General features: G+C 42.0%; 1 protein-coding gene across 1 annotated transcript in view; it reads left to right on the top strand.

The window, feature by feature from the left end:
* The window catches only part of SLC22A18 (solute carrier family 22 member 18), a 37,079-nt gene that overhangs the window by 15,705 nt on the left and 1,941 nt on the right, over positions 1–19,433 (top strand). The window contains exons 5-9 of the mRNA XM_069965136.1: positions 3,834–3,949; positions 4,030–4,131; positions 4,276–4,376; positions 13,111–13,212; positions 18,265–18,385. Coding sequence (XP_069821237.1) covers positions 3,834–3,949; positions 4,030–4,131; positions 4,276–4,376; positions 13,111–13,212; positions 18,265–18,385 — 542 coding nt within the window. The remainder of the gene's footprint in view (positions 1–3,833; positions 3,950–4,029; positions 4,132–4,275; positions 4,377–13,110; positions 13,213–18,264; positions 18,386–19,433) is intronic.

Raw genomic sequence — 19,433 nt, 5'->3', positions numbered from 1 at the left:
CAACTATAATACTGCTCCTATATACAGGAATATAACTACTAAAATACTGCTCCTATATACAGGAATATAACTACTATAATACTGCTCCTATATACAGGAATATAACTACTATAATACTGCTCCTATATACAAGAATATAACTACTATAATACTGCTCCTATATACAAGAATATAACTACTATAATACTGCTCCTATATACAGGAATATAACTACTATAATACTGCCCCTATATACAGGGATATAACTACTATAATACTGCTCCTATATACAAGAATATAACTACTATAATACTGCTCCTATATACAGGAATATAACTACTATAATACTGCCCCTATATACAGGGATATAACTACTATAATACTGCTCCTATATACAAGAATATAACTACTATAATACTGCCCCTATATACAGGAATATAACTACTATAATACTGCTCCTATATACAGGAATATAACTACTATAATACTGCTCCTATATACAGGAATATAACTACTATAATACTGCTCCTATATACAAGAATATAACTACTATAATACTGCTCCTATATACAGGGATATAACTACTATAATACTGCTCCTATATACAGGAATATAACTACTATAATACTGCTCCTATATACAGGAATATAACTACTATAATACTGCCCCCTATATACAGGAATATAACTACTATAATACTGCTCCTATATACAAGAATATAACTACTATAATACTGCCCCCTATATACAGGAATATAACTACTATAATAATGCTCCTATATACAGGAATATAACTACTATAATACTGCTCCTATATACAGGAATATAACTACTATAATAATGCTCCTATATACAGGAATATAACTACTATAATACTGCTCCTATATACAGGAATATAACTACTATAATAATGCTCCTATATACAGGAATATAACTACTATAATACTGCTCCTATATACAAGAATATAACTACTATAATACTGCTCCTATATACAGGAATATAACTACTATAATACTGCCCCTATATACAGGAATATAACTACTATAATACTGCCCCTATATACAGGAATATAACTACTATAATACTGCCTCCTAAATACAGGAATATAACTACTATAATACTGCCCCTATATACAAGAATATAACTACTATAATACTGCCCCTATATACAGGGATATAGCTGTATATATATATAACACATTGCCTCTCCGCCTCCTCGGTGACATTCAGTATAAATATTTCGGTGATGCCGCCATGTTGTGAGATTTCGCAGACCCCGATGCGGCATTGTGGCCTTTTCTTCCCCTTACAGTAAGTGTCTTATTATCCGTCAGGAAGAGACACAACGTTCCCATTCTGACTCCGGGAATCAAAGCTTCTGCTTGTCCGTCACAAATATCTAGAACAATCCGTCCATTGTCCGGGGTAGAATAGTTTGCGGGGTAAACCCACAGTCCATGCCAAGCTATGAGTATGGCGGGGTGGTGGCCGGGGGGGCTTGTGCGGCTCAGGGAAGCCCTGCATTCATGCTCTTCAGGATGGGCAGTAATTGTGGCACTGGGATAGATCACTTCCGTCCCAGCAGCAGCAGCTTTGGCCTGAGGGCTGGGAGCTCTGAGGTCCTGGGATGTGACCGCCACATAATGGCCTCTCAGTTCGGGCCCCGCAGGAGGCTGTCCGTGTATTTTTAAGTCCCTGTGAACCAACATCCAAAGTCCCGTGATCCGGCCTTTTATCTGCGTGAACCTTGCCCAGTCCAGTATAGGAGACATATGCCCCTTTAAGGACACTCCTCTAAGTTTTATATGTATTTAATAAAGTTACACCACTTTATAATATAACAGTGTTACAGAAAATGTATATATGTATCTTTTTCTTATATTTTTACATTGACTGGCAGCAGTAAGGGGAAACATATCCTCTCTGCTGCCACCAGTGGCTGTGCTGGGAACTGCAGGGCTGCTCAAGATACACATCACCAGTGATACCCCCCCCTTATGTCCATTCTAAAGCAGGTCAGTGTGTTATCTCCTCTGTGCTTTATACTGCAGCTCTGCTTTCTATGAGCACAAACCACACAGGATGTCAGTCATTGGGATGTTCATCTGCTCTTTCCCTCCTTCATCATTTACACTGCAGCTCTTCTTCTTCATATTGTTATATGATGTTATATTGTCATATTGTGTTCTCTCTCATTCTCTTTCTTCTTTGCCTTTCTTTCTTTCTCTCTTTCTTCCTCTATCCTTTTCTTTCCAACTTTTTCTTTCTCGCTCTTCTTTCTTTCTTTCTTTCTTTCTTTCTTTCCTTCTCTCACTCTTCTTTTCTCTTTCTTCTCTCTCTCTCTCTCTCGCTCTCTCACTTCTCTATCTCCCTTACTTTTTTCTCTCTCTCTCCCGTTCTTTCTTACTTTCTTTCTCCTTCTCTCTCTCTCTCTTTTTCTCCCTTTTTCTTTCTTTCTCTTTTTCTTACTTCTCTCTCTCTCCCATTCTTTCTTCTCTCTCTCTCTCATTTTCTCTTTCTCTCTCTCTCTCCTTTTCTTTCTTTCTTTCTTTCTTTCTTTCTTTCTTTCTTTCTTTCTTTCTTTCTTCTCTCTCTCTCTCTGCCTTTCTTTTGTACTCCTCTCTTCTTCTTTCTCTTTCTTTCTTTCTTTCTTTCTTTCTTTCTTTCTTTCTTTCTTTCTCTTTCTTCCTTCTCTCTCTCCTTTTCTCTTTCTCACTTTCTTCCTTCTCTCTCTCTCTCTCTCTTTCTTTCTTTCTTTCATTCTCTCTCTCACTTGCTTTCTTTCTTTCTTCTTTCCTTCTACCTCTCTTCTTTTATCTTTCTTCTGTCTCATTTTCTCTCTCTCTCTTTCTTCATTCTCTCTCTCCTTTTCTCTCTCTTTCTTTCTTTCTTTCTTTCTTCCTTCCTTCCCTCTCTCTCTGTTTACTTTTTTCTTTCTTTCTTCTCTCTCTTCCTATCTTCTCTCCCTCCCTCTCTCTCACTTTCTTTCTTCCTTCTCTCTCCTTTTCTCTTTTTCACTTTCTTCCTTCTCTCTCCCTTTCTTTATCTTCCTTCCTTCCTTCTCTCTCTTTCTTTCTTTCTCTTTCTTCCGTCTCTCTCTCCTTTTCTCCTTCTCACTTTCTTCCTTCTTTCTCTCTTTTTTTCCCCTCTCTCTCTCTCTTTCTTCCTTCCTTCTCTCTCTCTCTCTCTCTCTCTCTCTCTTTCTTCCTTCCTTCTCTCTCTCTCTCTCTTTCTTTCTCTTTCTTCCTTCTCTCTCTCCTTTTCTCCTTCTCACTTTCTTTCTTTCTTTCTTTCTTTCTTTCTTTCTTTCTTCTCTCTCTCTCTTTCTCTTTCTTCTCTCTCTCTTTCTCTTTCTTCTCTCTCTCCTTTTCTCTTTCTCACTTCCTTCTTTCCTTCTCTCACTTTTCTTTTCTCATTCTTCTCTCTCTCTTTCTTACTCTCCCCTATCTCTATCTCCCCTGCTTTTTTTTCTCTCTCTCCCTTTCTTTCTTACTTTCTTTCTCCTTCTCTCTCTTTTTATTCTTCCTTCCTCCCTCCCTTCCTTCTCTTTCTCCCACTCTCTTTATTTCCTTTACTTCCTTTCTTTTTCTTTCTCTGTCTTTCTCTTTCTTTCTTTCTCATCCTTGATAACCGCTGTAATGATGTGGACTGCGGCTCGGCTTGTTCAGATCGGCTGTTGTATATAAGCACAGACTCAGCACAGAATCAGTCCTGTTTGTTCCTCCCCCTCCTCCATGCTTTACCCTGCAGCTCCTCTTTGTTCTCCTTACTGCAGAGTACAGGCTGGAGTTTATAGCGTTGTAGCGTTATTATGACACTTAGCCCTGGCACTCATGCAGCGTCTTCTCTTGGCAGACTATACACCCCCACCCTGCTCGCCCTGGCTGCCAGCCTCGTCTGCTGCCTCATCGTAATGATCTACATCCCGACTCACACCAAAGCGACAAAGGAAGGCCGGACCCCTGAGCAGAGTAAGACCCCCATCCCTGCACCATGAATATATAATAATAATAAACACATCAGCATCTCAACACCCTCTGTTACCTTCCAGGGAAACCCAGCGTCTTCAACTTCGGAGAACTTATCCGCCTCTTACGGTTCCCGGGCGTCATGGCCATTTTTATTATAAAAGTTCTTTCCGGGTTTCCAATAGGTAAGAAATCCCCTTTATTTCTATAATCCTAAATATTCCGCTGGCTTTGCATGCAGCTGACTGGCATTGGGCACTCTATGATCCAATACTAAGAATGCAGAATGACCACTAGGACTAGTTCTGTTCCTTTGTGTTTCTCATTAGGTCTCTTCATGATCATGTTTCCTATCGTTTCTACTGACTTTTTCGGCCTTACCGCAGCTACGGCCGGATATTTAATGTCGTATTTCGGGATTCTCCAGCTGGTAAGTCCTCCTGGTCATAGAAAGATGGAAGACGTTTTGCATTGTGGCCCTCCAGCTGCTGCAAAACTACAATTCCCATCATGCCTGGACAGCCAAAGCGTAGCTTTGGCTGTCCAGGCATGATGGGAATTGTAGTTTTGCAACAGCTGGATAATCCACTGTGTTGCTCTGATTCTCCCCCATGGTTTACACTGCAGCTCCACTTACTTAAAGGGGAACTCCAGCGAAAGTCTTTTTCTTTCAAATCAACTGGAGTCAAAAAGTTATACAGATTTGTAATTTACTTCTATTTAAAAATCTCCAGTTTTCTAGTACTTATCAGCTGCTGTATGTCCTGCAGGAAGTGGTGTATTATTTCCGGTCTGACAGAGTGCTCTCTGCCCATGTCAGGAACTGTCCAGAGCAGCAGCAAATCCCCATAAGAACCTCTCCTGCTCTGGACAGTTCCTGACATGGACAGAGGTGGCAGCAGAGAGCACTGTGTCAGACTGGAGAGAATACACCACTTCCTGCAGGATATACAGCAGATGATAAGTCCTGGAAGACTAGAGATTTTTAATTAGAAGTTAATTACAAATCTGTATAACTTTCTGAAACCAGCTGATTTGAAAGACAATTATTTTTGCTGGAGTTTCCCTTTAACTAGATGCCTATATACAGGTTACGTGATCAGTCGCAGATCTGCGCCCGTGTAATCTTATGGAAACTTTTAGTTTTTTGCTTTGCAACAAATACCATGCGCTTTTAACTTTTCCCCAATGTGAAGGATCTATATTTGGCCCTTTGATCTTCCTCCTCCTCCTCGTCTTCTGTTTATGTTTTAACCTTAGAAATAATGAAAAGGAAAAAAGAAGAAAAATAATCGTTGTTTACTTTAAACTCGCCGTGTTTGGACATAAAACAATAAAGTCTGTGAAGAGCGGAAATGGCTGAGGGCGTGCGGCGCCCCCCTGCAAAACACAAACACATCTGCCTGCTGGTGAACGTTGCATGAGGGCGTTCATCTTCAACGATGGCCTATCCCTAAACTGTGGGGAGTTATTATAGGTATATACAACGATGGCCTATCCCTAAACTATGGGGGGTTATTATTACAGGAATATACAACGATGGCCTATCCCTAAACTGTGGGGAGTTATTATAGGTATATACAATGATTACCTATCCCTAAACTATGGGGGGTTATTGTAGGTATATACAACGATGGCCTATCCCTAAACTATGGGGGGTTATTATTACAGGAATATACAACGATGGCCTATCCCTAAACTATGGGGGATTATTATTACGGGAATATACAACGATGGCCTATCCCTAAACTATTGGGGATTATTATTACAGGAATATACAACGATGGCCTATCCCTAAACTATGGGGAGTTATTGTAGGTATATACAACGATGGCCTATCCCTAAACTGTAGGGGGTTATTATTACAGGAATATACAACGATGGCCTATCCCTAAACTGTAGGGGGTTATTATTACAGGAATATACAACGATGGCCTATGCCTAACCTATGGGGGGTTATTATTAGTATATACAACGATGGCCTATCCCTAAACTATGGGGGGGTTATTACAGGAATATACAAGGATGGCCTATCCCTAAACTATGGGGGGTTATTGTAGGTATATACAACGATGGCCTATCCCTAACCTATGGGGGGTTATTATTACAGGAATATACAACGATGGCCTATCCCTAAACTATGGGGGATTATTATTACGGGAATATACAACGATGGCCTATCCCTAACCTATGGGGGGTTATTATAGGAATATACAACGATGGCCTATCCCTAAACTAAGGGTGTTATTATACTATATACAACAATGACCTATCCCTAAACTATGGTGGTTATTATAGGTATATACAACGATGGCCTATCCCTAAACTATGGGAGGTTATTGTAGGTATATACAACGATGGCCTATCCCTAAACTATGGGAGGTTATTGTAGGTATATACAACGATGGCCTATCCCTAAACTATGGGGGTTATTATAGGTATATACAACGATGGCCTACCCCTAAACTATGGGGAGTTATTATAGGTATATACAATGATTACCTATCCCTAAACTATGGGGGGTTATTGTAGGAATATACAACGATGGCCTATCCCTAAACTATGGGGGGTTATTGCAGGAATATACAACGATGGCCTATCCCTAAACTGTAGGGGGTTATTATTACAGGAATATACAACGATGGCCTATCCCTAAACTATGGGGGGTTATTATTACAGGAATATACAACGATGGCCTATGCCTAACCTATGGGGGGTTATTATTAGTATATACAACGATGGCCTATCCCTAAACTATGGGGGGTTATTATTACAGGAATATACAACGATGGCCTATCCCTAAACTATGGGGGATTATTATTACGGGAATATACAACGATGGCCTATCCCTAACCTATGGGGGGTTATTATAGGAATATACAACGATGGCCTATCCCTAAACTAAGGGTGTTATTATACTATATACAACAATGACCTATCCCTAAACTATGGTGGTTATTATAGGAATATACAACGATGGCCTATCCCTAAACTAAGGGTGTTATTATACTATATACAACAATGACCTATCCCTAAACTATGGGGGTTATTATAGGTATATACAACGATGGCCTACCCCTAAACTATGGGGAGTTATTATAGGTATATACAATGATTACCTATGCCTAAACTATGGGGGGTTATTGTAGGTATATACAACGATGGCCTATCCCTAAACTATGGGGGGTTATTATTACAGGAATATACAACGATGGCCTATCCCTAAACTATGGGGGGTTATTATTACAGGAATATACAACGATGGCCTATGCCTAAACTATGGGGGGTTATTATTACAGGAATATACAACGATGGCCTATCCCTAACCTATGGGGGGTTATTATTAGTATATACAACGATGGCATATCCCTAAACTATGGGGGGTTATTACAGGAATATACAACGATGGCCTATCCCTAACCTATGGGGGGTTATTACAGGAATATACAACGATGGCCTATCCCTAACCTATGGGGGGTTATTATTACAGGAATATACAACGATGGCCTATCCCTAAACTATGGGGGGTTATTACAGGTATATACAATGATTACCTATGCCTAAACTATGGGGGGTTACTAAAGGTATATACAATGATGGCCTATCCCTAAACTGTGGGGGGTTATTACAGGTATATACAATGATTACCTATGCCTAAACTGTGGGGGGTTATTACAGGTATATACAACGATGACCTATCCCTAAACTAAGGGTGTTATTATAAGTATATACAACAATGGCCTATCCCTAAACTATGGGGGTTTATTAATATAGGAAAATACATTGATGATTATCACTAGGATTTGATGGAAAATCTATGGAAATCAGGAGGAAGGGGAAAGGGAAGATACTTGATAACAAGAGCAGGCAGCCTTTTTATCTGATAAGATATGTAACAAAGTTTCTTAAATTTGTTTGTATTATTGATTTATGTAAACTTTATTGAAACAACGGTGACACAATCTTTTTCAGGTCACTGGTGTGACAATAAATGGGGTGCCCCTTTTAGCAGGGTAACAAGACATCATGGTTTCCAGGAAATTCAATTACTTCTATATTGATCATGTTTAGATCTTAAAGGGGCATAGCTTCAGTATCAGTACCTCTCTGTTCCAGTAGATGGCTCATTGTCTACTCCTAGTGCACCAGTGTTTCCATCACATGACCCAGGCAAATGTTTATCTGTTGGGCCTAATTCCTATTGTATGACAGCAAGCAGAGGTCTTGCAAATTTTAAAGGGGTTCTCCAGCAGAAAAAAAAATTATTTTAAATCAACCGGTATCAGAAAGTGGCAGAGATTTATAATTTACTTCCATTAAAAATTCTCTAGTCCTCCAGTACTTATCAGCTGTTGTATGTCCCGCAGGAAGTGGTGTATTCTTTCCAGTCTGACACAGTGCTCTCTGCTGCCTCCTCTGTCCATGTCAGGAACTAAAAAGAGTAATCGCAAATCCCCATAGAAAACCTCTCCTGCTTTGGACAGTTCCTGACATGGACAGAGATGGCAGCAAAGAGCATTGTGTCACACTTGAGAGAATATACCACTTCCTGCAGGACATACAGCGGCTGATAAGTACTGGAAGAGTGGAGATTTTTTAATAGAAGTAAATTACAAATCTCTGGAACTTTCTGACAACAGTTGATTTAAAAGATTTTTTTTTTTTGCTTGAGTGCCCCTTTAAGGAAGTGGTACAGGAGATATTGGAAAATAATAGAATTTTAGTAAACCTGTAACATTCCTTACATTTTTTTTTTTTTTTGCACCTTTAAGCTGGGGTTGTGCCGTGTGGCTGAGGCATAAGGGCACCGTTACAGAGCGGTGGGTGTCCTCCCCGTGCTCAGTCCTCTGAAAGGATCATGTGTGCTCAGAAGCATGCTGCCCGAGGCGTATACACACAGATATGGGTGGCTGTTATTTCACCTGAAAACTATTTCCTTCCTCTCTTGTCTCTGAATGACACGACAGATTCCGACAAGCTGCTGTTTTCTTTGTATTGATCTTCAAAGTGGATGAAGCTTCAAAGTCAAGTGACGTCACATAAAGACCTCACTGATCGCAGCCATGTGATCTCATTGTACCGTGACCACAGACCACTCACTTATGTATCTATCTATGCATAGCTCATATAGCGGGGGCGAGACCGTAAGAACGCGTCTAGTCAAAGCTTCATCTAGGTAACTGCACATGTATTAGTGTTCACCTTAAAGTGTTGCTGTCGTTTACATTTTTTGCAATAATTGTAACTGGAGCTGATGGACGTTGAATGTTAGAAAGTCAGAATTAGTGTTACTGAGAGCTACAGGGATAGGGTCCATTGGATAAATGGAGGAATTTTAAGTTTTTTTTTTTTTAGCAGAAATCAATAGTACAGGCGATTTTAAGAAACTTTGTATTTGGGTTTATTAGCCGAAAAATAAATTTTTATCATAAAAAATCAGTTTGAAGCTCTCCCCCTGTCTTCAAGGTTTTCTATGGAGGGGGGGGGGGGGGGAGGGAGATAAGGCACCAAAACAGGACAACAAAGAGTTAATTTACAGATACATGACTGGGCAATCTCTTCTGAAGTCAGCACTGACCTCTCTGACCTCTGAATACCGGCTTTCACACAGGTGCTGCTGTGTAATCCTTTGTTCTCTGCTCTCTGCTGGTGACTAATCTCCCTCCTCTCCCCTCCCCTCTCTATAGATTACACAGGGCGTGACTGATGTAAAAGAATCAAGACTTCCTGATAATGAGCAGTGAATGAGAGAGAGGAGGGAGAGGGGGGCCTGGGGAAAGTCTTTTTAAATGCAGATAATGGCATATTTGCCTAATAAACCCAATTACAAAGTTTCGTAAAATCGCCTGGACTATTGATTCCTGCAAAAAAAAAAAAAAAAAAAAAATCAATATACAGCGCCCCTCTTTCCTAGTGGCTGACTCTGGTATTGCAGCCAACTCCTTTAATTCTGACTGCCTAAGGACAGTTCTGCACCTTGCTAATGTGCATTATTAAAATCTCCGCTTGTTGTCATTGAATGGAACAGTCTTTACATTCAATACATCCAGATCAGCTAAACAACCTGCACAGATACATTGTAACAAATACTCAGAACATAAAAGAGATGAGTTCTGCTCATGTATCCAAAAAGAAAAAAAAAATCCCCATTGCGAACATTACAGGAATTTGCTATTGTGTGTTGCTGGTGTGTAGCCGATTGTTCTCCGGCTATGGGGCGATTATCTACATGGCACATACATGCTGCTGTGTATCAGTGTGTGACAGGGCCAGTTTGTTCCGGCTCCCACACGAGTTGTGATGTAACTGATCTTCTGTGACCTAAATATGAAAAATCAACAATGTAATAATAGTTTCCAAATCATAAACAGCAACTAAAATACCATTATAATGTGTGATGTCTTCTAAGGAAACATGAGATAGCAGAAGGCAACTCCACCCAAACGGAACGCTTTCCCAGTCATTTTGCTATTCTGTGGAAAATAACCACTAATACCGCTCCCTGCATACAAGAATATAACCACTATAATACTGCTCCTATATACAAGAATATAACTACTATAATACTGCTCCCTATATACAGGGATATAACTACTATAATACTGCTCCTATATACAGGGATATAACTACTATAATACTGCTCCTATATACAGGAATATAACTACTATAATACTACTCCTATATACAAGAATATAACTACTATAATACTCCTATATATACAGGAATATAACTACTATAATACTGCTCCTATATACAAGAATATAACTACTATAATACTGCTCCCTATATACAAGAATATAACTACTATAATACTGCTCCTATATACAGGTGCAGGGAGCTGCAAGGAGCACACCTGCGTAACACCTTCCCCCTCCCAGCCCCTGCCTCTGGTGTATGGAACAATAAACCTTACTATCTGCAGACCGGTGAGTGCGGATTCCTTTCTCTCCATTTGTTTATAACTACTATAATACTGCTCCCTATATACAGGAATATAACTACTATAATACTCCTATATATACAGGAATATAACTACTATAATACTGTTTCTATATACAAGAATATAACTACTATAATACTGCTCCTATATACAGGAATATAACTACTATAATACTGCTGCTATATACAGGAATATAACTACTATAATACTGCTCCTATATACAGGAATATAACTACTATAATACTGCTCCTATATATAGGAATATAACTACTATAATACTGCTCCTATATACAGGAATATAACTACTATAATACTGCCCCTATATACAAGAATATAACTACTATAATACTGCCTCTATATACAAGAATATAACTACTATAATACTGCTCCTATATACAGGAATATAACTACAATAATACCGCTCCCTATAAACAAGAATATAACTACTATAATACTGCTCCTATATACAGGAATATAACTACTATAATACTGCTCCTATATACAGGAATATAACTACTATAATACTGCTCCTATATACAGTAATATAACTCCTATAATACTGCTCCTATATACAGGAATATAACTACTATAATACTGCCTCCTATATACAGTAATATAACTCCTATAATACTGCTCCTATATACAGGAATATAACTACTATAATACTGCTCCTATATAGAAGAATATAACTACTATAACACTGCTCCTATATACAAGAATATAACTACTATAATACTGCTTCTATATACAGGAATATAACTACTATAATACTGCTCCTATATACAGGAATATAACTACTATAATACTGCTCCTATATACAGGAATATAACTACTATAATACTGCCTGTGAGGACTACTACCCTTCCTCCGGTGGCCTGGTCATGGTATTTCTGACTAGAGAAATCTGGCTTGAAATGCTGTCCTGTGTTGCGTGCCTTTACCATGGCTATTGCTGCGGGGTTCCCCCCGGGCTGTGGAGTGACGGGATGGGCCCATTGTTATCTCCTCTGGTGCATTACGCAGGTATTTCCTGAGCATGCGCGCTGGCTGCCGTGCACACTACCAGTGTTGGGATGTGTTCTGACTTGTCAGTGAGGTGGGGTTCCCCAGTCGCTCATTGTTTCGTTTTTCTCACGCTTTTACATCAGAGACTCTGGGAAATGTTTAACATTTCCTATTAGAGGCAGAGAAGCTGATACCTGGCGTGGTGTCTGCTATAGGTGTATGGCGGTATTGTATGACATAGATCCTCAGCTCTCTGCTTACACTTTATATTGGTCAGGTACTTCCTATTATGTATGAGGAAGGATGAAGGTTTAGGAGTCTTCCTCTTAGAATGCCCCTTAACTTCCTCATGGTGTTGCTTTTTGGCAGCTACAGGTGTACCATAGAGGTGCTTAGTACTAATGTGTGGACCTGTATAAATGGAGGGTGGCCTCTCAAAATCATCATCTTAGGTGGTCCCAAGAAACTCCAATCCAACAATGGAGGCAGCCCCATAACCCATACACATGGGCAGCGCCAACCTGTATGGGACTACTGATTTTTTCTATTTTTTTTTTTTTGGGGCGGGGGGGGGGGGGGGGATCTTGTATATGTTCCTTTTCGGAGCGGCCCATAAATTTCACTTTTCTATTGGCCAAAAAAGCCAATATCTTTCTTCATCCTCCCATATACATGCATGCTCTGCATGGACGAGTGTGCATGTGTTCTTAATAGGGAGAAGGGAAAGAAGAGTTTCCACTAGACACATTTGGCAGCTGCTTATGTCTCTAAGAACAAAAAGTTCAGGCAATCAAATTCAACTTATTCGACTGAGGTCTGGTGGACCTATATGAGTCTTTATTTATATTTATATATTATTTATATATATATATATATATATATATATATAGTTTATTATTTATTTAGTTTTATATATATATATATATATATATATATATATATATATATATATATATATATAATTTTAGTTATTATTTATAATTATTAGGATTATTATTTTTATTATTATTCATTTATTTATTATTAATAATTATTAATCATTAATGATTGTTTATTAATGATTATTTATTATTATTTATATGTCTATATTTGTATTCTATTAATTTATTTGTTTTTACATTTTTTCCTGTTTAAACCTAAATCTTTTGACTGACTTCCTCTTCTTTCCCCTCTTTCTGGGAATAATCTGATCTCTAATCACAGTCTTCTCACTTTCTAGGTGGTCCAGGGACTGATGGTCGGACGTCTGACCAGTCGCTTCTCGGAGGATTCTCTGCTGCTGCTCAGTATAGCGGTGGCCATGTTGGTGGGACTGGGGCTGGTAAGAATTTATTATTTTATTTTATTCTGAACCCAATATGGCCGTTTCTTCTTATATTTCTGAATCAGGTTGTCACCCAGCTTTCCCAGAGTTCTGATAACAGAGCACAGGTCTGTCCAGGTGTCAGTAACAGAGTCCCTCTCATTGTTCCTCCAGATATAAAGTCACTATAGAAAGTACATCTAGGTGTCCTGTAATGGAGTAAGTTGCAGTGCCCAAATAATAGCTCCAGATACAATGTTACCATACCACTTCTGTCCAGGTACCCCTATAACAGTGCCAGCCACAGTGCCCAAATAATAGCTCCAAATACAATGTTACCATACCACTTCTGTCCAGGTGCCCCTATAACAGTGCCAGCCACAGTGCCCCCATAATAGTTCCAGATACAATGTTACCATACCACTAATGTCCAGGTGCCCCTATAACAGTGCCAGCCACAGTGCCCAAATAATAGCTCCAGATACAGTGTTACCATACCACTTCTGTCCAGGTGCCCCTATAACAGTGCCAGCCACAGTGCCCACATAATAGCTCCAGATACAATGTTACCATACCACTTCTGTCCAGGTGCCCCTATAACAGTGCCAGCCACAGTGCCCACATAATAGCTCCAGATACAATGTTACCATACCACTTCTGTCCCCGTGCCCCTATAACAGTGCCAGCCACAGTGCCCACATAATAGCTCCAGATACAGTGTTACCATACCACTTCTGTCCAGGTGCCCCTATAACAGTGCCAGCCACAGTGCCCAAATAATAGCTCCAGATACAGTGTTACCATATCACTTCTGTCCAGGTGCCCCTATAACAGTGCCAGCCACAGTGCCCAAATAATAGCTCCAGATACAGTGTTACCATACCACTTCTGTCCAGGTGCCCCTATAACAGTGCCAGCCACAGTGCCCAAATAATAGCTCCAAATACAATGTTACCATACCACTTCTGTCCAGGTACCCCTATAACAGTGCCAGCCACAGTGCCCAAATAATAGCTCCAAATACAATGTTACCATACCACTTCTGTCCAGGTGCCCCTATAACAGTGCCAGCCACAGTGCCCCCATAATAGCTCCAGATACAATGTTACCATACCACTTCTGTCCCCGTGCCCCTATAACAGTGCCAGCCACAGTGCCCCCATAATAGTTCCAGATACAATGTTACCATACCACTAATGTCCAGGTGCCCCTATAACAGTGCCAGCCACAGTGCCCAAATAATAGCTCCAGATACAGTGTTACCATACCACTTCTGTCCAGGTGCCCCTATAACAGTGCCAGCCACAGTGCCCACATAATAGCTCCAGATACAATGTTACCATACCACTTCTGTCCAGGTGCCCCTATAACAGTGCCAGCCACAGTGCCCACATAATAGCTCCAGATACAATGTTACCATACCACTAATGTCCAGGTGCCCCTATAACAGTGCCAGCCACAGTGCCCAAATAAGAGCTCCAGATACAGTGTTACCATACCACTTCTGTCCAGGTGCCCCTATAACAGTGCCAGCCACAGTGCCCAAATAATAGCTCCAGATACAATGTTACCATACCACTTCTGTCCAGGTGCCCCTATAACAGTGCCAGCCACAGTGCCCACATAATAGCTCCAGATACAGTGTTACCATACCACTTCTGTCCAGGTGCCCCTATAACAGTGCCAGCCACAGTGCCCACATAATAGCTCCAGATACAGTGTTACCATACCACTAATGTCCAGGTGCCCCTATAACAGTGCCAGCCACAGTGCCCAAATAATAGCTCCAGATACAGTGTTACCATACCACTTCTGTCCAGGTGCCCCTATAACAGTGCCAGCCACAGTGCCCACATAATAGCTCCAGATACAGTGTTACCATACCACTTCTGTCCAGGTGCCCCTATAACAGTGCCAGCCACAGTGCCCAAATAATAGCTCCAGATACAGTGTTACCATACCACTTCTGTCCAGGTGCCCCTTTAACAGTGCCAGCCACAGTGCCCAAATAATAGCTCCAGATACAATGTTACCATACCACTTCTGTCCAGGTGCCCCTATAACAGTGCCAGCCACAGTGCCCACATAATAGCTCCAGATACAATGTTACCATACCACTTCTGTCCAGGTACCCCTATAACAGTGCCAGCCACAGTGCCCAAATAATAGCTCCAGATACAGTGTTACCATACCACTTCTGTCCAGGTGCCCCTATAACAGTGCCAGCCACAGTGCCCACATAATAGCTCCAGATACAGTGTTACCATACCACTTCTGTCCAGGTGCCCCTATAACAGTGCCAGCCACAGTGCCCACATAATAGCTCCAGATACAATGTTACCATACCACTTCTGTCCAGGTACCCCTATAACAGTGCCAGCCACAGTGCCCACATAATAGCTCCAGATACAATGTTACCATACCACTTCTGTCCAGGTGCCCCTATAACAGTGCCAGCCACAGTGCCCCCATAATAGTTCCAGATACAATGTTACCATACCACTTCTGTCCCCGTGCCCCTATAACAGTGACATTCACAGGTCCCTCTATAATAGTGCATAATATCAGTATAATATCAGTAAAGTGTTTTCCAATGACCAGTAACCTTGGTCACTGTCTGTAGTGGCAGCGCGTTGCGATGGAGAACCCTAGTAACCCCAGCCCTCCTTTTATCCACCCCCCCCCCCCCCCCCCATGGTCATGCCGGTTCTTGAGACGACATGTTGCTTACACACAGCAATTGTTACTAATTTTACCACTAGAACATACACAAGAATCTCTCCGCTGCCACTTGTGAAAAGAGACCTAGAAATAACATCCTTTATGATGTATGCAGCGTCCGGGGCCTGAATGGCCGCCCTGTAATAACAGCAGCCGGGGCTGGGGCAGATCTCTCGCTTGTGAATGAATAAAGTTTTTATAGAACCTTTGTGTCAGTAAGTGTAGTGTTGTTGTGCTGTGTACACACGCCTCACCATCAGGGATACAGGAGTACACACCGACACATACTCCCCCGCCTTATGGCTGAGACGCCATTTTCCTCTAAACGCCAACGAGTCTGGACTAATAAAGTCACATACCTGACATATATTATGTATCTACCTGGGCTCGCTATATCTTATCAGAAGCCATTTAGTCATCAGTCCCCAACCCCACATCACACATCAGTGGGGGCAGCAGCGCCCCCATAGCGGTCCCATCCAGGTGCCCATATAGAAGCGCCAGGGATATTACCCCATAGTTATTAGTTCCATGTGCCCTGATAAGAAAAGTATACACATAAAAGTACCAACATTTCCATTCCATTCAGGAGCCCCTAACACAAAGCCATCCAGAGTGCCCCCATAATACCACCAGCTATAGTGCCAGCATACTAACTGAGCCAGTCTACCTACTGTCCAGAGCAGCAGCAAATCCCCATAGAAAACCTCTCCTGCTCTGGACAGTTCCTGACATGGACAGAGGTGGCAGCAGAGAGCACTGTGTCAGACTGGAGAGAATACACCACTTCCTGCAGGACATACAGCAGTTGATAAGTACTGGAAGACTGGAGATTTTAAAATAGAATATTTTACCAAGCTATATAACTTTCTGGTATCAGTTGATTTAAAAAATATATATATATTTTTACCTGGAGTTTCCCTTTAAGCCAGCAAATGCCCCATACCAGCACCAGATATAGTGCCTGCATAGCATTTCCATCCTGGTACCCCTATAACTGAGCTAGCAAATCCTCCCATAACAGCACCGCTCAGAAGTTCCCACTAGGTCAGCCTATAAACAGAGACGGCCACAGAACCCATATAACAGTGCCAGCTATAGTGCTCCCCTAACAACGACAGTTACAGTGCCCCCCTAACAGTGCCAGATATAGTGTGCCCCTATAACAGTGGCAGCTATACTGCCCCCCTAACAGTTCCATCCATGTGCCCTATAACAGTGCCAGCTATAGTGCCCCCCTAGCGGTTCCATCCATGTGCCCTATAACAGTGCCAGCTATAGTGCTCCCCTAACAACGACAGTTACAGTGCCCCCCTAACAGTGCCAGATATAGTGTGCCCCTAACAGTTCCATCAATGTGCCCCTATAACAGTGCCAGTTATAGTGCCCCCTAACAGTGCCAGATATAGTGTGCCCCTATAACAGTGCCAGCTATAGTGCCCCCCTAACGGTTCCATCCATGTGCCCCTATTAACAGTGCCAGCTATAGTGCCCCCCTAACAGTTCCATCAATGTGCCCTATAACAGTGCCAGCTATAGTGCTCCCTAACAGTTCCATCCATGTGCCCTATAACAGTGCCAGCTATAGTGCCCCCCTAACGGTTCCATCCATGTGCCCCTATAACAGTGCCAGCTATAGTGCTCCCTAACAGTTCCATTAATGTGCCTCTATAACAGTGCCAGCTATAGTGCTCCCTAACAGTTCCATTAATGTGCCAGCTATAGTGTCCCCCTAACAGTTCCATCCATGTGCCCCTACAACAGTGCCAGCTATAGTGCCCCCCTAACAGGTCCATCCATGTGCCCTATAACAGTGCCAGCTATAGTGCTCCCTAACAGGTCCATCCATGTGCCCCTACAACAGTGCCAGCTATAGTGCCCCCCTAACAGTTCCATCCATGTGCCCCTACAACAGTGCCAGCTATAGTGCCCCCCTAACAGTGCCAGATATAGTGTGCCCTATAACAGTGCCAGCTATAGTGCCCCCCTAACAGTTCCATCCATGTGCCCCTACAACAGTGCCAGCTATAGCGCCCCCCTAACAGGTCCATCCATGTGCCCCTAGTCCATCCTTGTGCCCTTATAACACAGCCAGCCACAGTACCCCCATAACAGTGCCAGCTATAGTTTCATCCAATAACAGTAGGAGCCTCAGAGCCCCCACAAGCGTGCCGCCATGTTTGTACATAATAACTCATATATAATGTACAGTAAGAAGGTGAATAGGTTCCGGCACAGTTATATGGTGACACATTATATGGTGATTCGGGCACAGTTATATGGTGACACATTATATGGTGATTCCGGCACAGTTATATGGTGACACAACTCTCTGTATTTCCTCATCAGACACTGATGACCAATGTCTTCCACTTCTGCCTCATCGCTTTCCCCATGGTTTTCACCCTGTGCGTCTCGGGTGTCATCACCGACAGCATCCTGACCAAAGCCGTCCCCCCAACAGAGACAGGTAAGTACCAGGCATGGCACCCCCACGTTATATGGGGCACTCCGCACACTACAGAAGAGGTAACCAGCAGGTGACAACCGAGATGTCCTAGACTGGCCCCCATAGGGATGCACTGACTCTACAATGTTACATAATGATACAATGTTGCAAGCCTGGAGTCATGTGACCTACTTGTACCTGGCTTCACCTCAACCCCTGCTCTTAAAGGGGGTTTCCAAGTATATAATAAAGATTGTCTCAAGATCTTCGCTTACTGTCTGTGAATGAGGCCGAGAAACCAGTGTTACATTCAGAAAACGGACAGATAAAGATAGAAGAACGTGGCCGCTTTCTTACAGAAACAGCGCCACTCTTGTCCCCAGGTTGTGTGTGGTATTGCAGCTGAGCACCATTGAAGTGAATAGATCTGAGGTGTAGTACCACATACAACCTGAGAGCAGGGGTGGCGCTGTTTTGATAGAGAGTAGCTATGTTCTTCTAATCCTGCTTTTCACAGCTGAGGGTCTGTTACAATTGTAGCATAGTATTAGGATGTGTGTGGTTCACAGAGGAGAGCGGAGACTGGATGGTATTGGAACAAGTCATGAGCCCTGTCCTGTCCCCTGTCTGTCTGTTTGGGTCCTGGGTTCCGGAATGTTCTGGTATGTTCCGTACACACCCAGAACCTTCTAGGTCACATAGCTGATATCTTATTGCAGGGGCTCAGGTGTCGCACAGAAATCCGCACATTCCAGGACTCTTTGTCTCGGCTTGAGTTACTTTTAGTAGGAGTTTTACATTCTAGAGCTTCCCAGGCCCAGAATATGAGGGGGGCAGAGAGCGAGCCCCCCAGCACCTGTAAGGAGATACAGAGACGTCCCGCTAAGAATAGATGGCGAGGAGCTGACCACAACTCACACCACTCCCATGGGCTTTCTAATATCTTCTGGGTGTATAGGTATAGGGGAAAATAAGCTCCTGCTGTTACAGGATCTGCATAATCCTCTGCTGAAATCCTCTGTGCTGCTGGTGCTTACACATTGTCTCAATTCCCCCACTGCACATTATA

Source organism: Dendropsophus ebraccatus, chromosome 4 (genome assembly GCF_027789765.1).
Source record: "Dendropsophus ebraccatus isolate aDenEbr1 chromosome 4, aDenEbr1.pat, whole genome shotgun sequence".
NCBI classification, from domain to species: Eukaryota; Metazoa; Chordata; class Amphibia; order Anura; family Hylidae; genus Dendropsophus; species Dendropsophus ebraccatus.
The sequence above is the reverse complement of the archived record's forward strand: the minus strand, read 5'-3'. Positions and strand labels throughout refer to the sequence as shown.